Below are 21,254 nucleotides of genomic sequence, written 5' to 3' on the forward strand. Positions count from 1 at the left end.
TGCCTGCAATACAGGAGACCCTGATTCGATTCCTGAGTTGGGAAGATCCCCTGAGAAGGGATAGGCTACCCACTCCCTATGTGTTGTTGGGATTCCCTGGTGGCTCAGCTGGTAAAGAATCCACTGGCAATGCAGGATACCTGGGTTCAATCTCTGGGTTGGGAAGATCTCCTGGAAAAGGGAATGGTTACCCACTCCAGTATTTTGGCCTGGAGAATTCCATGGACTATACAGAACACGGGGTCACAAAGAGTCAGACATGACTGAGTGACTTTCACTTTCTTTCTTTCCTTTCTTTCACTTTTGGTTACATGGACCAGGATATACAACTTGCAATGGCTTGACCCCATAGAGAATTATATTTTGCATAAAATAAGCAGGTGCCATTAGGCAACCTAGCAGATCAACAGCAAATCCACAATATCACCAGCCTCCTACCAGCCTTCTGCTTCACACACCCTAGACTTAGCGAGGTTCTCTCGGCCAGCAGGAAGCCCACCCAAGGGAGAGAGAGAATACCCTTCACTGTCAGCCCCCTGCTCCCTGCCTGTGAAGTCACCCGAGTTGATCTGTCTCTCCTGAAACCAGATCTGTGGTATTCTCACCCTCATCACTCTGGGTGTGGGAGGTGGAAGCCCTTGTGGTTTCCCATGGCCTGTCTCCAGTCATCATGTCATTAAATGTCCCCTCCTAAGTCTGATGACTGATGAGTGTAGTCATGATCCGTGCTCTTGCAGAGCACCCCTTTGGCCAGCCAGTCCCCGAACACTCTCCTCTGTAAGGCCTCACTCTCTCTTCACCTGCATTCTGCCTTCAGTTCAAAAATCCAGGGTTGCAGACAAAGTGAAGACCAGAGGTGGCTCCCCCCAGTCCACCGACCCATTCTCTTAAAGGCTAGAATTTGCTGACATGAGTATGCTCTGGTGCAGCAGGAACAGGAACAGAACTAAATCACACAGTAAACCCTGGTCATCAACATCTTCGGTCACTGAGTTGGGAAGACTCTCCACTGGGGACTGGGGAAAAAACCCTGAGTCTAAGGCAGCCAGCATGAGACCAGGACAAAACATCCAGACGAACGACGGAGGTGCCGGACTGACGTCCTAGAGCCACTGACCAACCCCCAGAACTCCTACCTGGCTCTGTGCGCGTGTGCATACAACATGTACATGTGTATTTGCATTGTGTGCGTATATTTTTAGCCCCCTTTGAGTTTCCTGTTATTATTTAAAAAATCATCACTAAATCCTTCATTCTCAACTTTTAGGCCAGCTATAGCCAAGCATGACAGTCTTGATGGTGGTCTGAACAGAATGTGTGACTGATCAGCCTTGAAGCTAAAACGCAGAGGCCTAGATGCTGAGGTCGGGAAGGGGCAGAGTAAAAGAAGTTAAGTGCTTGTAGAGCAGAAGGGCAGGTTATTTACAGTAAGAGTCAGAGTAAAGTGTGCGCATCTCCAGTGGAATCCGTGGAAAAGCGAAATGCAGAGAAATAATTCCCTTTGTCTCATGGGAGGAGAGAGCTAAGAGGAGCAGGCCACATCCAGACGTCACAGGGCAAGTTTAAATCATCTAACGAGTTCAGTATGATGTAAATGACTGCTTCTAACCTTTAAGGTGTGCGGAATCACTGGGCCTCACTGAAATGTAGACGCGGATTCTTGGTGAAGGGTGTGGGGGCGGTTATGCCAAGGGGATGCCATGCTGGCCAGTGACCTGAGGCACCACCTGTGCCTGGGGTCCAGCGCCAGCCCAAAGAACGGCTTCAGGAACCGTCTCCTTGGAGAGGAAAGGACTCAGGGCCTCGTGCCGAGGGTGGTTTTTTCTGCTGGAGGCTTGTTTACTCATCTGACCGTTGTAAGTCAACATTTTTTGGAAAGGACAGTGTATACATAGAGAATGCGGCATAATAAGCAAGTGGTCTCTCCTTGACTGTCAAGATTTTCCAGCAAGTGATGATGAATGATGAGCAGGAGGAGAATAAGACTGACAACAGTAAAGATGACTCCTTCCTGAATAAGAAAAAGGGCTGCATTGCACTTCTACGGACTCTTTCAAAGCCCCAGATTCAAGTTTAGCCAGAGTCCACTTGGAGGTAATGAGGCTTAGAAATGCAGAATTCCACGGTGGCAAACATGAAGCCTTTGTATGTCTGTAGATACCAGATACCAGAGTTCTTACATAGCTTATTATAATTTAAATAAGAGGATTAAAATAACTATTGTAAAAATGTAAGGAAATAATCAAAAGAAAGGCATCCAAGATTGTTTTAAAAATCTATTTCTACTTAGTGAAATAAATTTAAATTTGCAAAAAATTATAATGAATATCAATTTTCCTCATTTTTAAAAAGTATATATTTCTTTAAAAATAAATTAACCAGATTCTTTAAATAACAAACACTGTTAACATGTTTAGGATTCAACTCAATTTAAATTTCACCCATGTTCTCGGGAATATATATAAGTAATTACAAGCATATTCTCAGGGTCAGCTCTATCAAAATACTTTCTAAAAAATGAGCTAGTTATTTAGATGGAATTTCTACAGATGCCAAACATTTGAAAGCATAGAAATGATTGATACCATTATTCATTTTTCATCTGAATGTTCTTGCCTTTTGTAGAGTGGATATTGTCATACTATATATCAGTTTCTCAAAACTGAGTGCATTTTAAAAGATGGAGGAAATTATAATTACTAAACCCCTACATATGGGACTATTCTTTCACAAACCGGCTAATCATAAGGGTTCAAATAAAAGTCAAAAGTGTAAAGAGCTGTTTTACTTTCTGTACATACAAATTACATCAGGAAAAAGCTGGACCCAGTGAAAGCTGTGACTTTGGAATTGATATAAATTTGTTTCTACCATTTTCTATCACTCTAATTTCAATATGCTGACAATAAAAATGGAATGTCTTCATACTGTGGTATGCACATGGAATTCATTTATTTATTCATCAGGATCTGAGTAGGAGCACACTTAGGAAGTAAGAAATGCTGTCAACCACTTAAAATAGGACATCAATTAATTTTATCAAAAACGTCCTTTGAAAACTGCTTATTGTTATCACTTCAACTAGGAACGCTTTTAAAATTACACCAATCAATTCTAGGTTGTTCCAACACAGATCTCCATTAGACTGGTTACATCCTCATCAATGCCATGGTATTGATAACATTTAATCAGGGCCTGCCTGAAGGAAGTCCGATAATCAAGATTCTGAACAATGCAAACTGGATTCACTTTTTGCTATTTATATCCAGTTACTATTTTATAAAATAAATGCAATACAATGCTAAACAAAGTGCCCCTTTTAAGGTGCTCTCTCTTCTCAAGCTCAAATCCTCCCACTCTGTGGGGAAAAACCCCACTGCCACTGGCTTAAACTCTGCTGTACAGGAACTGTTCCCATTTCTGTGGCAGTGGCAAGAAGCAGCCAGGCGTGTGACTGTGTCCCCTGCTGCAGAGCAGGTTACAGCCTTGGTTTAAACTTTTGTTTTTGTTGCCTATTTTTTCTAAGTGGCTAACGTTACCTCTTAAGCCAAGTAGTGAGAACTTCGGCTTTGCACACTGCAGTGTTCCCAAATCGGCTAAGACTGCTCAGCGCACGGTGGGCACAAGGCCGGTGTCTGCTGAGTGGAAAGATGAACCAGCTAACGGAGGTTCAACTTTGGTCTTTTCAGTGTATTTTTAACGCACGTGGGGAACCTTGCCTCAGTGGGCATGTTGACCTCATGATGAAACAAGAAAGCAAAAGAGGTAGTTGTCCTAGGCAGCCAAGGCTTTCCTTCCTTTCCAGCCTCGTCTCCGCGCCCTCATTCTGGGCTTCGTCCTTTCCTCACTTCTACTGCTGTTGCCATTCTTCAGATTTCTGTTCAAACGACACTTCTTCAGAGATGATTTCTCCTGCTACCTTGTGAAACACAGGTTCCTCTCCACATCTTTTGACCCCATCTTTCTCAGAATTTCTTTCTTTCCTTCTTCTGAGCCTTTCGTAATTTGCATTTTTATTCAGTCATCTGTTATCTGGCATGAGAGCAGCACCGGGCAGGGACCTGATGTAGCGCTGGACAATCAGTGAGGTCCACGGTGTGAGGTCCATGGTGAGGTCCACGGTGTGAGGTCCACGGTGTGAGGTCCACGGTGTGAGGTCCACGGTGTGAGGTCCACGGTGAGGTCCACAGTGTGAGGTCCACGGGGTGAGGTCTACAGTGAGGTCCATGGTGAGGTCTATGGTGTGAGGTCCACGGTGTGAGGTCCACGGTGTGAGGTCCATGGTGTGAGGTCCACGGTGTGAGGTCCACGGTGTGAGGTCCATGGTGTGAGGTCCACGGTGTGAGGTCCATGGTGATGTCCACGGTGTGAGGTCCACAGAGTGAGGTCCATGGTGTGAGGTCCACGGTGTGAGGTCCACAGTGAGGTCCATGGTGAGGTCCATGGTGTGAGGTCCATGGTGTGAGGTCCATGGTGAGGTCCACAGTGTGAGGTCCATGGTGAGGTCCACGGTGTGAGGTCCACAGTGTGAGGTCCACAGTGTGAGGTCCATGGTGTGAGGTCCACGGTGTGAGGTCCATGGTGTGAGGTCCATGGTGTGAGGTCCATGGTGTGAGGTCCACGGTGTGAGGTCCATGGTGTGAGGTCCATGGTGAGGTCCACGGTGTGAGGTCCATGGTGTGAGGTCCATGGTGTGAGGTCCATGGTGAGGTCCACGGTGTGAGGTCCATGGTGTGAGGTCCATGGTGTGAGGTCCATGGTGAGGTCCACAGTGTGAGGTCCACAGTGTGAGGTCCATGGTGTGAGGTCCACGGTGTGAGGTCCATGGTGAGGTCCACAGTGTGAGGTCCACAGTGTGAGGTCCACGGTGTGAGGTCCATGGTGTGAGGTCCATGGTGTGAGGTCCATGGTGAGGTCCACCGTGTGAGGTCCATGGTGAGGTCCACAGTGTGAGGTCCACAGGGTGAGGTCCACAGTGTGAGGTCCACGGTGTGAGGTCCATGGTGAGGTCCACAGTGTGAGGTCCACGGTGTGAGGTCCATGGTGTGAGGTCCATGGTGAGGTCCACAGTGTGAGGTCCACGGTGTGAGGTCCATGGTGTGAGGTCCATGGTGAGGTCCACGGTGTGAGGTCCATGGTGAGGTCCACAGTGTGAGGTCCACGGTGTGAGGTCCATGGTGAGGTCCACGGTGTGAGGTCCACAGAGTGAGGTCCACAGCCCTGCAAAGGACAGCTGCTGCCTGGAGGGAGGGTTGAGTGAGAGAATGAACCATGGGCCTCTTCACTGGGCCATCTGCCGCTGGCAAACCCTCTGAATCTATTTTTCACGTCCACCCCCAGCAGGATCCATGTAAAATATAAACCTGAGGACCCTGCAAACATTTATCACACACCACAGGAGAGAGTCCACAGAGCTCAGAATGGCCTTGTCTCTCTTCATTTCCCCAGAGAGGAGCTCCTCAGATTTTCCAGGACTTATAGCAGCTGAAGGTGTGAGTTAAAGTTTCTCCACGTGCATTCACCCTGCCTTCCTAGAAGTATCGCACTGTTTGTGTCTGATGTCGCTGAAACCGAGCTCCATCAGGACCAGGTATCAGACTGCATCTGATGGGTGCCAAGTATCCCAAATGCTCTGCTGACGGATTGCATCATAAAAGTGGCAAAAACAGAAGTAGTGCTGCCATGTTCAAATGTTCCCATGATTACAAGGGGCAGGTGACCAAAAAATAGACCGTTCCTACGTATTCGTGTCCCAAGCCAACCGACACACTTGTCTTCCTCACTTAACAGCGGGTCCTGTGCTACCTCAGATTAGGGCAGTGGCCCTCACCCGCTGGTCTGAGTGCAGCTGGTCACATGGACTGTTAATAGTTCTGGATGTTTCAGTCCACTTTCTAACTATAGATTCTCCATGCAGCTGTGAACGAGTCACCAAATTCTGCTGCCCCAGACACTGCAGGATTTGGATGATGCTCTCTTTCACAGCGTATTGTAAGAAGTGCAGAAAAAGACTTTTGGAGTGGGGCGCAGGAGTCAGACGAGCCGCGCCCTCCACCCCCCTGGGCTCCCTGGTCCACAGCCTGCTCCCAGCAGCCTCTCACACTCCAGACCCCTGTGGCTTTGTGCACTCAACTTGGCCTTGGACACGCACGTCCTTCATCCCCACGGACAACCCCCATCATTCAAGTGCATTTCAAATATCACTTTTCCTACAGGAGTCTTATGAGATAGCTTCAGCTGGAGATAATGTTTTCTTATTAACAGTGTATTAGTTGATGGCACTCCACTCCAGTACTCTTGCCTGGAAACTCCCATGGATGGAGGAGCCTGGTGGGCTGCAGTCCATGGGGTCGCGAAGAGTCGGACACGAATGAGCGACTTCACTTTCACTTTTCATTTTCATGCATTGGAGAAGGAAATGACAACCCACTCCAGTGTTCTTGCCTGGAGAATCCCAGGGACTGGGGAGCCTGGTGGGCTGCCGTCTATAGGATCGCACAGAGTCGGACACGACTGAAGCAACTCAGCAGCAGCAGTCATAGCTTTATCATATGATCAGACACTTTCTAAAGGGATGTCCCCTCTGTCCATGGGATACTCCAGGCAAGAATACTGGAGTGGGTTGCCATTTCCTGATAAGTATTTAAGTCATGCTTTATGAGTATCTGTCAGAAAAATTATATAAAAATAATATCTTTATTCATATTTCAAACATATTTACTTTGTATGCACAATGTTCCCCATATGACATCAACATTGACTATCTAAAAGAGCTCCTGGCTGCAAGAGGATACAGAAAAGTAACGCAGGATGTTTCGGGAACTACATGGAGTGAGTGAGGTTAATGCCGTGATAGGAAGAAGCACAGATGCAAAGCTCAGGCAGGTGGGGGCCGGGGGTTCCCAGAAGATCTGCTGTCTGAATTGGGAATGAGCTATTCAGTGAAAGTGAGGAGTAGAAGGAAGTGGTTCTGCACAAAAAGAGCAGTCTGGATGAAGGTTCGGGGGCAAGAATTCCTGAAGCACAGCTACGTGGCTGAAGCACAGATCTTGAGGCTGGGGTCTCCTTCAGGGAGGCCAGCGAGCCCTGCAGTCCTGCCTCTCTGCCCGGAGCCTGGCAGTTGGCAGCACAGGGCTGTCTGCTGGCAGACATTCTACCCTGTTCCACTGTCCACAAACAGGCACAGGGACCCTGACCTGAGGCCAGGGGTTAGGAGCTGTTGCTTCCTGAATTCCTTAAGGGAAAGAAAACAGGTCTTAGGTTTCTGAAGAGAGCCTGCTCCTGCTACTCACAGTGATCTGAACCCCACGGTGAGAGGACAAGCTGGTGTGTTTGGCGGGCTGCTGACCCCGGGCACTGGGCGGGGTACCATGTGCCAGCTCCAGGCCAGCTCCCACCACCCGCCAGGCCAGAGGCAGAGGGCCCAGTGGGGCCTTCCAGCCCAAAGAACGGCAGCCCTGAGTGACAGCAGGGAGAGACCATGCCCCTCCGCATGGTAGACCCAGGCTTGAAAGGTTTTATTGCATTAAGCCACTAAAATACAAGGACTGTCTGTTAGAGAAGTTGCTGCTGCTGCTGCTGCTGCTGCTGCTAAGTCGCTTCAGTCGTGTCCGACTCTGTGCGATCCCATAGATGTTATCTGACTTTAAAAAGTACTACTTGGTTTGGGAATATCTTTGGAATATGGTATCTTTTTGGCACATTGGAATTGCCTACATAACCCAAATCATTACACACATCTCTTTTGATCAGGATGTTTGATCTCCTGCAGAAAAAAGTATCCAGAAAATATTAATAGACTGAGTGGGTGTATCACATTTTTCCTCAGCAGGACTATAGTCTGTACAGATATTTCCATGGGCGAACCTGACTGTTTACAAATTTGAGACGTATTTACCAAATAAGGAGTCTTTTTTTGATGTGGGGTGTATACATTTCAATTTACTCTCATTGTTGCCATCAAAAGGCACCAGAGTGTTACCTCTAAGGACAGAAACGCTCACCAAGCCTCAAGACACCTTCACTAGCTGGGTTCTATAACTGAACCAGTCCCAAGGAACAAGGTAAGGTCCACACTCCCTTTAAGCTTTGCCCCTGAAGGGCGTCCTCTTCAGCCCTGGACAAAGATCTGAGCAAGAATCAGTCAGTGGCGTCATCAGGGGCCCTCGGGCCCTGGCCTCTCTGGACCAGCATGAACACGGCTCTGCAGACTGAGAAGTGTGCACAGAAAAATGGAAAGTGGGTGGACGGCCTACGTATCTTTAGAATAGCGTGCTCCCTTCTCATGTCTGAGGGAAAGAACTACGTGGAAGCTAAATTTCGTTAATCCAAAATACACTGCCAGGTAGCATTGTTACTTGTATGTACATATAACAACGATATTCATATTACATTTGTACTAAGAAGGTCGCTCCTGTTAGAAAGATTGTCTTCCTAAATGCACAGTTTCTAGTACATGCCTAGCATACTAACAGCATATTAATAGTGAAAATAACAGAGCTGATAAAAGTTAAACATTAAACAATATTTCATTATAGCAATAATGTTATCCTTTATGAAAGGTAATTGTTTTCTCCCTAGTAAGAGTTTAGTTAGACTATTAAATGATAAGCATAATGGTTTAACAAATGTAACAATTCATTTTGAAACACGTAGTTAATTAACATATACCTACTTTGGAAGCCTTTGAAGTTAGTTAATAGTTATCTCAAATAAAAGTTATTCCTTTTGGAGGGAAAGAGAAAATCGATGTAGCTGAAACACTGGAGTTTTACACTGTTTACAAAAAAACACTTTTCATCTCACAACATACATTTACAGTAAATACAAGTTAAACACAGCACTTCCCTTTATGATCCAATATTGCTTTCTCAAAAGACGAAATCAAATCTAGCAAAATAAATTATTTTTGTTGTTGTGTAATTTTCTCCCTTATCTTTTCTGGGCCCTTCAGAGTGGAAAGCTGTTCACTTACTAAAGGAGGGAATTAAATTTCTTAATATGAATATATCACCTCTTCTTGCCTAAAAACAGATGTGAAACTTGTAGAGATTATTTCAGTGAATTATCTTCAGCTTTTGTAGGAAACTTCCATTTTGTGGTTTTTAAACTTTGTTGGTAACCATCATGGAATTACACTTAGACTTCAGAAACCGTCCAGTCCAACCAGCATTTGACACAAAAGATAGTCCAGTTCAGTTCAGTCGCTCAGTCGTGTCCGACTCTTTGCGACCCCATGAATCACAGCATGCCAGGCCTCCCTGTCCATCACCAACTCCCGGAGTTCACTCAGACGCACGTCCATCAAGTCAGTGATGCCATCCAGCCATCTCATCCTCTGTCGTCCCCTTCTCTTCCTGCCCCCAATCCCTCCCAGCATCAGAGTCTTTTCCAATGAGTCAACTCTTCGCATGAGGTGGCCAAAGTACTGGAGTTTCAGCTTTAGCATCATTCCTTCCAAAGAAATCCCAGGGCTGATCTCCTTCAGAATGGACTGGTTGGATCTCCTTGCAGTCCAAGAGACTCTCAAGAGTCTTCTCCAACACCACAGTTCAAAAGCATCAATTCTTCGGCGCTCAGCCTTCTTCATAGTCCAACTCTCACATCCATACATGACCACTGGAAAAAACCATAGCCTTGACTAGACGGACTTTTGTTGGCAAAGTAATGTCTCTTCCTTTTAATATGCTATCTAGGTTGGTCATAACTTTTCTTCCAAGGAGTAAGCGTCTTTTAATTTCATGGCTGCAATCACCAACTGCAGTGATTTTGGAGCCCCCCAAAATAAAGTCTGACACTGTTTCCACTGTTTCCCCATTTCCCATGAAGTGATGGGACCAGAGGCCATGATCTTCGTTTTCACAAAAGATAGGGGAGAGTCTAAACAATTTGCACATACAATTTCACATTTTGTGTGAGCCAGTTTATATATATTATACTTCAATTTGCCTTAACCGGCACAAATTAATTTAGCCAATCAGATGTGTTAACAGTCTGTACAATACACATATTTCTGGTGACTGGAGAGCTCCAGAAAGTTAATTCTGACAATACCACAAGTGGAAAAGCTCAGTAGAGATTCTAAATCAGTGCACTCTTTTATTAAGTTGAAAAAGTTTGTTAAAAAGGCTCATCCAAACTGAGGGCACCTAGTCATGTCAGCCTGTGCAAAGAATGGATGAACTAACGCATGACCTGTCTGAGCCCTCATGGGCAGATCTCATGAGTCTAAAGGCCGACTAAATACCAGTTTTGTCACTGCTGTTTGTACATCTAAGTATCTAATAAGCTGAGCTGAAGTGTTGGCATATATATAATTGGGTGATAGAAGGATTCATTCAAGAAATCCATTCGTCTGTCCCATTTAAACACTGCAAAATAAAAAAGGACAACAGTGATTACTATCAAGGCTTCTTTGGTATAATTTGGGGTGCAGTGGAAGATAGTTCTTACTGGTATTTTTTAGAAAAAAAAATCTATTTTGATATGGTAAGATTTAGAAAGAAAGATTATATGCAAATTTAAAATAATATGAGATTGGGCTAATTTCTTTTTTCACTGCAGCAAGATGTTTTTACAAAAACAGATTTACACCAAAATATTTTTTCATAGAAACGTCACCTGCTTCCACTATGCTGGAGAGGAGTCCAAAGATGTCCCGGCTGCACAGGGATGCTGTTGAGAGCCGGCTGGGAAAGACTTGTCACTAGGCGGCGCTCTCCCTAGAGCAGCGTGAACTCCATCTACACACAGAAGGGGGAAAAGGAAAAATACCTCTTTCATCTGCCTCAGAGCAGTTTGATATGAGTTTTTACTTTTCTAGAGCACACCTTGACAGAAAGTTCACGTTTTAGTCGTATTGCTTGGAGAAAGAAAAAGTTCACTGAGAAATCAAACCATCTCCTTCAAACACATACCCCCAGAGTGTGTGCAGAAGGCGGTGCGTTTAGACGACACGGTTTTTCAGCTCTATTCTATTCACCCTACCCGACTCGGCCAAACACTTTCCTGAGGACTCGGACCTCCGGGAGGGAGCGAGAGGAAGGGACGCGGAGATCCGCGCGCGTCCGGCCGGGGTCGCCGCGCGCGTCCCGGGCGTCCCGGGCGCATCCAGCCGGCCGGCGGCCGCCGCGCTCGCGGCCGAGGTTTCCATTCCCGCCGCCGCGCTCCCTGCGGTATTGCGCCGAGAATACCTTTCCCAACCAGATCGCCGGTTTGGAGAAAGTCCAGCTCTTGCCCAGAAAGAGCCAATAAAATGGGAAAGTGCGCAACTGATTGATAATACATTTTACAAGAAGAAAAATTAAAGGAGGTAAACTGCTGAACTCTCACAAATGGGCCTGCCTACAACCTAAAACTTTCTGCAGGACGCGGGCCTGGACGGAGGGCCCGGGGCCGAGGGTCCAGCGCGCCGTCCTCCGGGGGCTCGCCGGGCGGGCGAGGGTGGCAGGGCGCCGCCGCGGTCCAGCCAGGGGGTGTGTCCGGGGGTCCCAGCGCTAACTCAGACCCTGCCCTCCCCGCCGCGCCCCGGACCGGCCTGGGGCGAAGCGACCTCGCCCCCGGGAGTGGTCCCCAGCCTCGCCGGCAGATCCCCCAAAACACACAGACTCTCGTTGACTTATTAAATGTGAGGCAATCAGGCAGCTCCTTTTTTAATAGCCCGAGATCTACATTTAGACAAAAACAGATCCGAGTTCCTGGTAAAGGCGTTTCTTCTCATCCTGTCATAAGTGACAGGAACGGAGGGAAATAGACTGGAGGAGAGAAGGGGTGGGGGGAGGTGAAGGGGAGGGACAAGGAGGGGAGGGAGATGGGAGAGGGGGGCCGCCGGGGTGGGGGTGCAGGGTGGGCAGTGGGGGAGGGAAATGGAGGAGACGGGAGAAAGGGGGATCGGGTGCGTGGGGAGAGGGGGTGTAGGAGGGGGTCGGGGAGGGAGTGGAGGGGAGGAGACGGGGAGTGTGGGGAGACGGGGCGGGGAGACGGGGAGAAGGAGGGGGAGACGCGGAGGGGCGATGGGGGGGCAGACGGGGTGGGGAGACGGGGAAGAGATGGGGGTGGTGAAGGGGGTGTCTGACGAAGATCCGCGCGGGGATACGAACACTCCGGCGGCTTCTAATTAAAGACCGGAGCCGGGCCCTCGGGGACCCGCCTGACGTCGGCAGCCGCGGGGATAAGAGGCGCCCAGAGGTCCGAGGCCGGACTCCGCCAGCCCGCACGCCAAGCCACTGCGAGTTCCGCGCCCGCAGCTCCGAGGCGCCGCGTCCCTTCCCCGCGCGTCCAGTGCGCCCCGCGGCCGGGCGCCGCCGGGCATGGAGTAGGGAGCCGGGCGCCAGCTCCGGGGCGCGGGGACGGACGCCGGAGGACGCGCACGGCTGCGGGGCGCGGGGACGGGCGACCCGGCCGGGTTCCTGCGCGCAGGTGGCTCCGCGGCTGGCGCCGGGCAGGTACGAGCCGGGCTCCCTCCCCGGGGCCAGGGGTTTTCCAGAACCGGGCCCAGCGGGCGTCTGGGGAGAGGGTCTCGTCGCCGGGGCTTTTCGGCGGAGATCGGGGACACCGGGAAGAGGGGCGACCGCCACACAAAGGCGCTGCTGGAAACTTGAGCCCGGCCGCCGGGCGGGGCGCCCACACCCCCGGCTTGCCGGGGTGCGCGGCGGTTCCCTGAGGCAGACGCCTGGGCCCGAGCCCCCGAGCCCCCGCTGCCCCCGCTCGGCGCCCGTGGGGGAAAGAAAGTTGCGGCGCTGCGCCGCGCTGCGGGGCTCCGGCCAATGTGCCATCTCCAGGAAAGTTCGGGGCCGCGGCGGGGCCGAGGCGCGTGCCGCCCTGCGCGGAGGGCGCGCGGCACCCAAGGCGCGCTCTCCACGTCGCCGCGAGGGGCCTCGGGGAGGGGGCGTCCGCGTGGGGACCCCGCCCAGCCTCCCGCCCCGGCCCCGCGGCGGCCTTCCCGGTCCGGACGGCGCGGGGCGCCCCTCCACCGGCTTGGCGACTCCGGGGCGCGGGGGCCGGGGCGCGCGGTCCGAGGGGAGTGGCCTCGCCGCCCTCCCTACCGACCGGCTCTCCAGGTCTCCGCGCACCCTGTCCCTCCAGCGAGCCGAGCTCCGGGAGCGCACCGACCCCACCCGGCCCGGCCGAGCGCAGAATGCACGGACCCGGGCGCCCCCTCCTGCTGGGGCTGCTGCTTGTGCTGGGGGCGGCGGGGCCCGGCAGGGGCGGCGCGGAGCCCCGGGAGGCCGCGGACCGACAGACGCTGCTGCGGCTCATCGTGGAGATCGTCCAGGAGCTCAGGAAGTACCACTCGGGGGAGTCCAAGAGGCTGCAGCTCTCGGGCCGGCAGGACTACACCCTGGACCGCAGGGAGGTCGCGGACTACGCTTACCCAGAGGAGCAGAGAGTGGGTGAGTCCCCGCCCGCCCGCTGTGGAGGCGAGCGCCGCCTGCAAAGGCCTCCAGCTTGTGGGGCTGGCCGAGCCCCCGGGTCTGCCTGTCTGGTATCAGGGGACGCTAGAAGAACCAGGACTTGCTTGGAGATAGAACTCTGAGAACGCATACGTAGTTTTAAAATATAAATGCATTTCTACTGTTTTTTTTTTTTTTTTTAAAGCTGGGAAATATTTTTATTTAAAAAAGGAGATAGGAATTCCATGAATGATGCCTGGCAGATAACATAACTACCCCTCATCCACATCTAAGACGTGTGAGTTGTTACCCGGGTCGGTAATTTCAGCATGGAACTGTCATCTGTTATTTTGGAAATGGAAATATTTTCAGCAAAGCAGTTTCAACTGAGACAGAAATGTTTCAGAACCCCCCACCCCCATCCCCACGGCAGAGCCTTCCCAGAGTGGCTGCCCTCTGGGAAATTTCCAAGGAAAGCATGCAAGCTTTTAATGCTTTCATGACACAATCAGGTCAAATATGATAAGGTCAATTTTATATAGACGGACTAAACTTAGTTGTAAACGAAGACTGACATTTAGGAGATGTCTAAACCTTGCAAGCAAGATTCTTACGGAAATTTTCCCTCTTTGAATGAGAATTGGTGGTAGTGTGACCACATGCCATCACATTACTAGTGCAGATCAGGTGAGGAAAAGTGAATCCAGATGACTGTTAAAAAGAGCAAAAGCAAAGCTGAAAGCAGAAAGGATGTCAGCCAGGCTAGTCACCAACACCAGCTGGGACTGTGCAGACACAGCTTTCCCTGGGAACTGTACTTTAGCTCATCTGCCCGGTTACGTCTGTTTGCATGCATTCATACCAACCTTCACAACAGGTGGTATTGACAGACCCTCACCCTTTTTCTAAGTGAATACCTAGAAGAATACGCCTATGGCAGATTTTTTTGTTTGTTTGAAGGATGATATCAGGTTTTCCTCTTAGAACTTTGAGAGACGGTTGAATTTGATTTTCTAGGTCTTCAAGATCAAAGTGTCTAGAGTGATTTATTCACTGGAAGATAACTGTCACACACACACACACACACACACTTCATGGTCCCTGCCTCTCTCCTGATGGTGGAGATCGGTGTTAGTAGCAGATCTTGGAGTGTTGTGAACCTGATTTGAGGACAATGTGCCCACTCACCCGTCCTCATATCGCCGTGTATGGCAATCAAGGGGCTGCTATGATTGCTGTTTATAGCCGAATATCCAGTAATTTTAAAACACCCACTTCAGATCACATGAGAAAATGCTTCTTTTGGTCAAGTTAATAATTTACTTCTTTTCCCTTAAACAGAAATTGTCCCTCGAGATCTAAGGATGAAAGACAAGTTTCTAAAACATCTTACAGGTAAGCTTGCCCCTCGTTCCTTCGCCTCTCCCCAGATACTGGCCTCCCAGGAGCTCTCACTATCTGTTTCTCCTTGCACGCTCCAGGCCCTCTGTATTTCAGCCCAAAGTGCAGCAAACACTTCCACAGACTTTACCACAACACCCGAGACTGCACCATCCCCGCATGTAAGTGACCACGTCTGAATCGCTGCGTAGAGTAGACGTGAGTATGGGCCTCCACCTGGGTGAACAGCGCCTGCCTTGTGTCACCCAGACTTGCTAATATTTACTCCCTGTTGACTCTGCAGTCAGGGGCTGGGCTGAGCAGACCATTGAGGAAGATAACGACATGCAGCAGCTAGTGCCAAACAGAACACAGTTTACATTTGCTGGAATTAATCAACTCTTGGAATGGGCTGGACTCCTCCGTGCATTTCTCGAATTCTGGCCTCATGCCTGTCCTTGTATCCACTCGACTCTGACAGTGGAGCAGACGCTTAAAATGAGTCGCTAAAGTGACTACTGTAGGGTATAAAGTATCGAAGGATGGATCTGGACCATTCCCACCACCCTGGCCAGAGACTTTTTGTTTCTACCAGTAATTATAACCTCATCACCCAAGAATTTTACTGCTATTTCAAAACTTTGCTCTTCTGCTTGGTTTCATCATTCATTCAGAAATGCAGGTGCCCCTCTTCATGTGGCTCTCAGCTGTAACTTTCTGGGTTATCTACAACAAAATGGATTTCATTTCCCCCAAAAGTGGCTCCTTTTGCTCTTCACAAAACATGCAATGATGACAAGTAGCTGAGTAGCTGGAGTAACATGTGCTAGAGCCGTCAATCAACTTTTGTGTGTGGTAGGGACCACAACTTCCCTTCCCTTTAAGGCTCACAGGAGGACAGCTGTGCAAATAAGTCAAGCCTCTTAGAAGCAGTTTTCAGGACTGTCCTTAGGCTGTCCTTAGACTGTCCAGACCTGCCTGTCCTGCTCAAAACAGTAAGCCCCTTTCCATGAAGGGGAAACTGCTCTGCGTAGGCAGCAGAGCCACTTTGTGGAGCTCTCCCACCCCCAGACACAGCAGGAAGGCAGGGAGCTCCTCCTGGAGGGAGGGGCGGTGGCCTCGGTCAGCGCCGTCACAGGGACAGAGGCACAAGCGCTGTCTTTGGGCTGCGTGTGCCTGATCGCAGACGCCACACGCTCATCCACAGACCCTCCCCGGGACCCCCCCCCCCCACACACACACACACTTGCTGCCTCCTCTGCTGATGTAACTGAGTAGCGAGGCAGCGATTCTCCTGGCCATCCAGAAGGGGAGGTGGCAGGACCAGGACGCATGACGGCTGCACCTGGAGACAGGTCAGTGCCCTGGACGCGCGGCTGGCCACACGGCTCCCACCCTCTCAGCTCATAATGAGCTGCGGGGCCAAATCTGGGCACGTTTGTGCAGCTCGAGGCTGAATACAAGAGTTCCAGCATCCTGGCAGGTCAGACAGAAGGAACAATGGACCTTCTCACTCAAGGCGTGGTCTTGGGGTGAGCTCCTTTGAAGAGCAGGACTTTTGAGTCCATCACACCCGCTGAGCAGTCTGCACCTTAAGGGGACCCCCCAGGTGGACATCAGAGTGGAGACATGTTGTCCAGCAGGGAGATGGTTGACCTCAGGATCTTAGGGCGTGTGTCAAATGCCAGTATCTTCTTTGAGCTCATACAATCCACTGTATCACATATGGTCTGTTTAGGAAAACCGCATCCTAAAAAATGTGGTGCATCTGGTGAAGAGCCAAAAAGCCAGGAGTCCCAATGACCCTGCTTCCAGCTGTCAGATCATCCTTTGAGTCTAAATTATGTCCTCTAAATATTTATCAGGTGTGATTTTTGAAGAATTAGCTGCTTGTCTACCATGCGGTGCATATTTATTGCTGTTAATTTATTCATTCACTCGGAATTTGGCCAAGAGTATGAACTCTTCCATCTTTAAGTAGGATTTTGTGACTCTTGAGAAGTAAACTCTGTCTTGAGGAATCCCTGTATGGCTGTGACTGCTGAGCTGCCTGTCCTCTGAGGCAGCATCTGCGAGACGAATGGAGCAGGCAACCACATGCGCTCGCTAGGAGGGCCAGGCCGCACCCAGAAACCAGCTCTTGCTTCCCTCCATTGTCCAGCCAGGTGTTTTCACTCTGGTACTTGGCTGCTGACCCCCTGTCTTTAGAATTTTTGTGCGGAAGGCTTTATGTTATGATCAACTCAAGAGGGGACCCAGCCTGCACGTGACCTAAAAGTTATTAAATAATACAGGGCATGGAAGACTGTCTGCCAGCAAGCAAACGAAAGCCATTTTGATGAGCCCATCAACCACTGTGCGGAGCAGACGGGCAGAGCAGGCGTGTGGACGTCTGCGTCCCCACCCCCAACAGCCTCCCGGTCACATCACCTAGCTTCTGTCACGTGACACTGGCGGTCCTGAGGTGCCATGAATTATTAAGTCAGCAGCTTCAAGCCATGATTGCAGACGACAGTCTGTGTGCTGCTTCCAGGGAATTTAGAGTGTATAAAGGAATGAATGGCTTTAGCAGCTGCTATGGTTTTTAAAGTGAATGCTGTTCATCTAAGCTGCTGAGGTATCTCACGAGGGTCTGTGATCTATTCCCACTTGCAGACTACAAGAGGTGTGCCCGGCTTCTAACTCGGCTGGCAGTCAGCCCGATGTGCATGGAGGGATAAGGTAAGTTGGCGGCCCTGTCACCATGCCCTGCACACCAAAGATGGGGTGTGTCTGGGACTTGAAAAATTCACGGGGGTTTAGAGACAGTCATTCTCAGTGAAAGTAGAGTTATTGTGGGTCAGGCTGACAGAATACTCCAAATGTCTCTAAATACTGGCCAGCAGTAAAACACACAGCCGCGCAGGCAGCCTCTGGGGCCCAGTCCCAGGAGGACGTGCTGGCCGAGTGCACGGTAATCTGCACACAGCCCACTGGCTACTGACTTCAGCACGCGCTTGGTGCATGCGTGAAGTCCTGCTCACCCACCTACAGGCTCTCGTTCAGACGTTCATAGATGAGGATATGACTAACCGTATCCATGCAGATTCTAGAGACATACTGTTTGAGGCGGATGTCTATCAGGATGTCAGGGCACTGATGAAGCTGTAAGAACAGCTGAGAACAGGTCTATCTGCATCTGATGGCTGCCCCCTCGTCTCCCGTGAGTCGAGGAGAGGTGCTTTTTGTGGCGAAGGCCACGCTGACCAAGGTCTGTGCGGGTGTCCAGGGCAGCCGCCGTGGGTGCTGCCCTGAGCTCCATCCACAGCACTGCTTCTCCCTAGCAGAGTCTGTCCAGCAAACAGGGGTTCAGGGAAGCATGCGGTTACTGGAGGCTGTGACCCCACACCCTCCACAGGCTCATGGAACTTACAACACTTCCTATCTGCGGGGAGTGAAAGCACAGTTTTTAAAGTGAAAGCTGAGAAATCCCTCCTCCTTCGTGTTTCATCTGAATGCTGCCCAGTCTCTCCTCCACTGCCCACGTGGCAAACAGAACACTTATTTTTAAAGCAATGAATGGATTATTATAAGTCTCCCAAAGAACCTGCCAGGAGAGATGAGAATGCTTTTATTAAGTATTTCTTTATAGTTAAAGCATCACTGTCCCAAAGATGAACCAGGCACATCCTTGGAAACAACTGCCATTTACTCACAAGTGGGGAGACCCGGTCAGGCCGCAGGCTCCCTGCCTTCCTGCCTGTGAGCTGACCCCTGCATCCCCTAACTGCTCTCCCGCAAAGACAGCTCGCCCGAGTGCGAAGGCGGGAGTAGTGGCTTCCAGGAGCCCTGGCGGCTATGGAGCTGCTCCCAAGCGTGGCCCCGCCCCGCTCCGTGTCAGGAAGGGCTTTCCCAGCACAGCAGGCGTGTCACCACTGTCAGTAACCGTGTTTGTTTTGGCCAAGGTGTCATTTACAATATAGATTCTTATGCTAAAGTAGCTTTATACTGCTTTAAAAGATTAATTTCTTCCAATTCCAGAAGCTTTAAGCCACAATTGCAAACGCTTAACTGGTTGGTGACAGTGCAGAGTCAAGGGTCTCCCTGACCCCCTGGAGGGTAGAGCCCACATCCTGCATCAACATCCGACTTTGCTCACGAGCCATAAGCTGTGCCCAAGCGTCTCTTCTGTGGTCCTAACCCACGAAGACATCAGGACGCACCTGCAGAGGGAGATGCTTCTTCCCACGCCAGACCATGACCTCAGCCTCTTAAAGGCTGGTCTGAAGGAAGTCAGGCTTCAGGGGATCCTGAGCGTGGAACCCCTCCACTCCGTGATCTCAGAGCAGAGCCCTCTCCTTCTTTCTGCACCTCATGACCTGATCTCCTCCAGCCAGAGGAGTCTAGCTTTCCAGCCCCTCTCCCACATGGCAAGACAGCCTCCCCACACACTCTCCTTGTCCTGGGCTTCCCCTCAGGTAATTTCACAGCCTCAGACCTGGAATATTTTCAGAGGAAACAAGTAGCAAGCATCCACCTCATTCTACAAAATGCAGCCCAGGATCACCGCAGTCAGTCAGACTGCACTGCCGAGAACTCACAGCAGACGCGGCAACACCGAGCTCTAGTCTTCAGCCCAGCAGGCATTCTCTTCATCTGAGACGATTTCACTCCTTCAGCACAGCAGGCCCATGGTGACAGCAGAACTGAGTTATTTCTCACAGTAAAAGACGCACAGGAACACAGGGAGACACATGCAGACTGAAAACTCCTCAGGTCTGGACACACATCAGTGTCAGTCACTCAGTCGTGTCCGACTCTTTGCGACCCCATGGGCGGTAGCCCGCCAGGCTCCTCTGTCCACAGGATTTCCCAGGCAAGAATTCTGCAGTGGGTTGTCATTTCCTTCTCCAGGGGATCTTCCTGACCCAGGAATTGAACCTGGGTCTCCTGCATCGCAGGTTGATTATGTTACACGTAATTTAACATATAGGTCTTCCAGTGTGAGTCATTCTAGAAAACCAAGCCTGTCTGTTTTGCAGTGAGCAGAGCTGTGCAGCAGCCCAGGACCCATGAGAAGTGCCTTGGAGACCAACAGGACAGAACCCACTGCCTTCTGAACACACCCCGTGAACAGAGATTTATTTTTGCAGACAGACTTCCATAATTCCTTTACCTTGAGTTTCGTATGTGGTTGACACCATGTGTGGACACATATTCAGTAAATTTGTGTGCCTGACAGTAATGCTTGCCACTCAGTATTTTAGACAACAGGACTGCCTTTGATGTGTCATCCTGTGAAATGGCAGAGAGAGATCTTTTTCCTGATTAGGTGACATCACAGATATTTCTTTAGAAACATAAGCAGAGTCAGCAGAATCTAAAAATATATTTTCATATAGCATATGGTATTAGTATTTTATTATTTTTACAATTAAATTCCCAGAATATTATTTGGAACTGCATGAAAAAAAAAAAAGAACTTCAGTGTGGAGACATCTGTGTACATGCTCAGGCTGATTTCATTTGTCCTTTTGTAAAATAAGTGTAAAGTGGTGTCCAGATCCTGTGCAATATGTAAATACTGTAAATAAAACACCAGTAATAAATGAAGAGTTTGGTACAGTGAAGGCTTCAGAGTGACTCTTTACTTCTGAACAAGTTTATCTGGGGAATTTGTGATTTACAAATCTTTATGACACTGAAATACTGGCAGAAGTCACAGAATATAAAAGGCATAAATAAAACGAGAAAGCTACACATTCTTGTAAGGGACAATCAGCATTTTCTAGAGAGTGGTATTATATTGGTGACATACTCCATAAGACACGTGCTTTAGTAGTGAATAGTTCAAATGAGGGTGCCTCTATTTCCTATGTGACTTTGTAATGGAAACATGAAACCAAGAGGGACCTTAAAACTTCCAAGAAGCTCCAGATTTTATAGGTAGATATATTTTGAACAAATCTGACTGGATCTAATTTTTTTAAAAACAAGTGAATTCAGCAGTGACATTTTCTGTGCAGAGGATCCCTGGTCTGAATACAGCTTAACATGTAGTGTGCTGTTGCTTCAGTCCTGTCTCTTTGCAACCGCACGGACTGTAGCCCGCCAGGCTCCTCTGCCACGGGCTTCTCCAGGCAAGAATACTGGAGTGGGTTGCCATGCCCTCCTCCAGGGGATCTTCCTGCCCCAGGGATCTAATTTGTGGCTCCTGAGGCTCTGGCATTGCAGGTGGGTTCTGTACCGCTGAGCCACCAGGGACGCCCCGGATATAGCCTAGGGACAAAGTCAACTAGAATCCTAGGATTTGTGTGATAATCCGCATGGAAGACATAAACATTAAGGGAAAGTAAACTATGAACATGAAAGAACAGAACAGTAAAAAATTCTCTGGCCCTGAGATTATTAAGCAGTTACTAAATGGTCAAGACTCTGGGGTATAGCTTCTGAAGTACTTTTCTTCCCTGTTTTCTAGCTGCAGTTAAACTTTTCCCCTTGATT

The 21,254-nt window shown here is 49.6% G+C and overlaps 1 protein-coding gene across 2 annotated transcripts; it reads left to right on the top strand.

The window, feature by feature from the left end:
• Positions 1-12,054: 12,054 nt before the first annotated feature.
• ALKAL2 (ALK and LTK ligand 2) lies at positions 12,055-20,380 on the top strand. Of its 2 annotated transcripts, XM_070795460.1 has the most exons (6): positions 12,055-12,443; positions 13,084-13,391; positions 14,733-14,786; positions 14,873-14,953; positions 17,427-17,492; positions 19,793-20,380. In XM_070795460.1, the coding sequence occupies exons 2-5, from the start codon at positions 13,136-13,138 to the stop codon at positions 17,489-17,491; spliced, it is 456 nt and encodes a 151-aa protein (XP_070651561.1). In that variant the 5' UTR covers positions 12,055-12,443; positions 13,084-13,135; the 3' UTR covers position 17,492; positions 19,793-20,380. The 2 variants fall into 2 exon arrangements, with proteins under 2 accessions (XP_070651561.1, XP_070651562.1); XM_070795461.1 differs by lacking the exon at positions 12,055-12,443 and having other exon boundaries at positions 12,685-13,391.
• The last annotated feature ends 874 nt before the right edge of the window (positions 20,381-21,254 follow it).

This window comes from Bos indicus, chromosome 8 (genome assembly GCF_029378745.1).
Source record: "Bos indicus isolate NIAB-ARS_2022 breed Sahiwal x Tharparkar chromosome 8, NIAB-ARS_B.indTharparkar_mat_pri_1.0, whole genome shotgun sequence".
Taxonomy (NCBI): domain Eukaryota; kingdom Metazoa; phylum Chordata; class Mammalia; order Artiodactyla; family Bovidae; genus Bos; species Bos indicus.

Coding starts and splice junctions, on each gene's coding strand:
- ALKAL2 (XM_070795460.1), top strand. CDS start 13,136: ATGCACGGACCCGGGCGCCCCCTCCTGCTGGGGCTGCTGCTTGTGCTG. Junction 13,392..14,732: donor CCCAGAGGAGCAGAGAGTGG/GTGAGTCCCCGC, acceptor TCCCTTAAACAG/AAATTGTCCCTCGAGATCTA. Junction 14,954..17,426: donor AGACTGCACCATCCCCGCAT/GTAAGTGACCAC, acceptor TCCCACTTGCAG/ACTACAAGAGGTGTGCCCGG.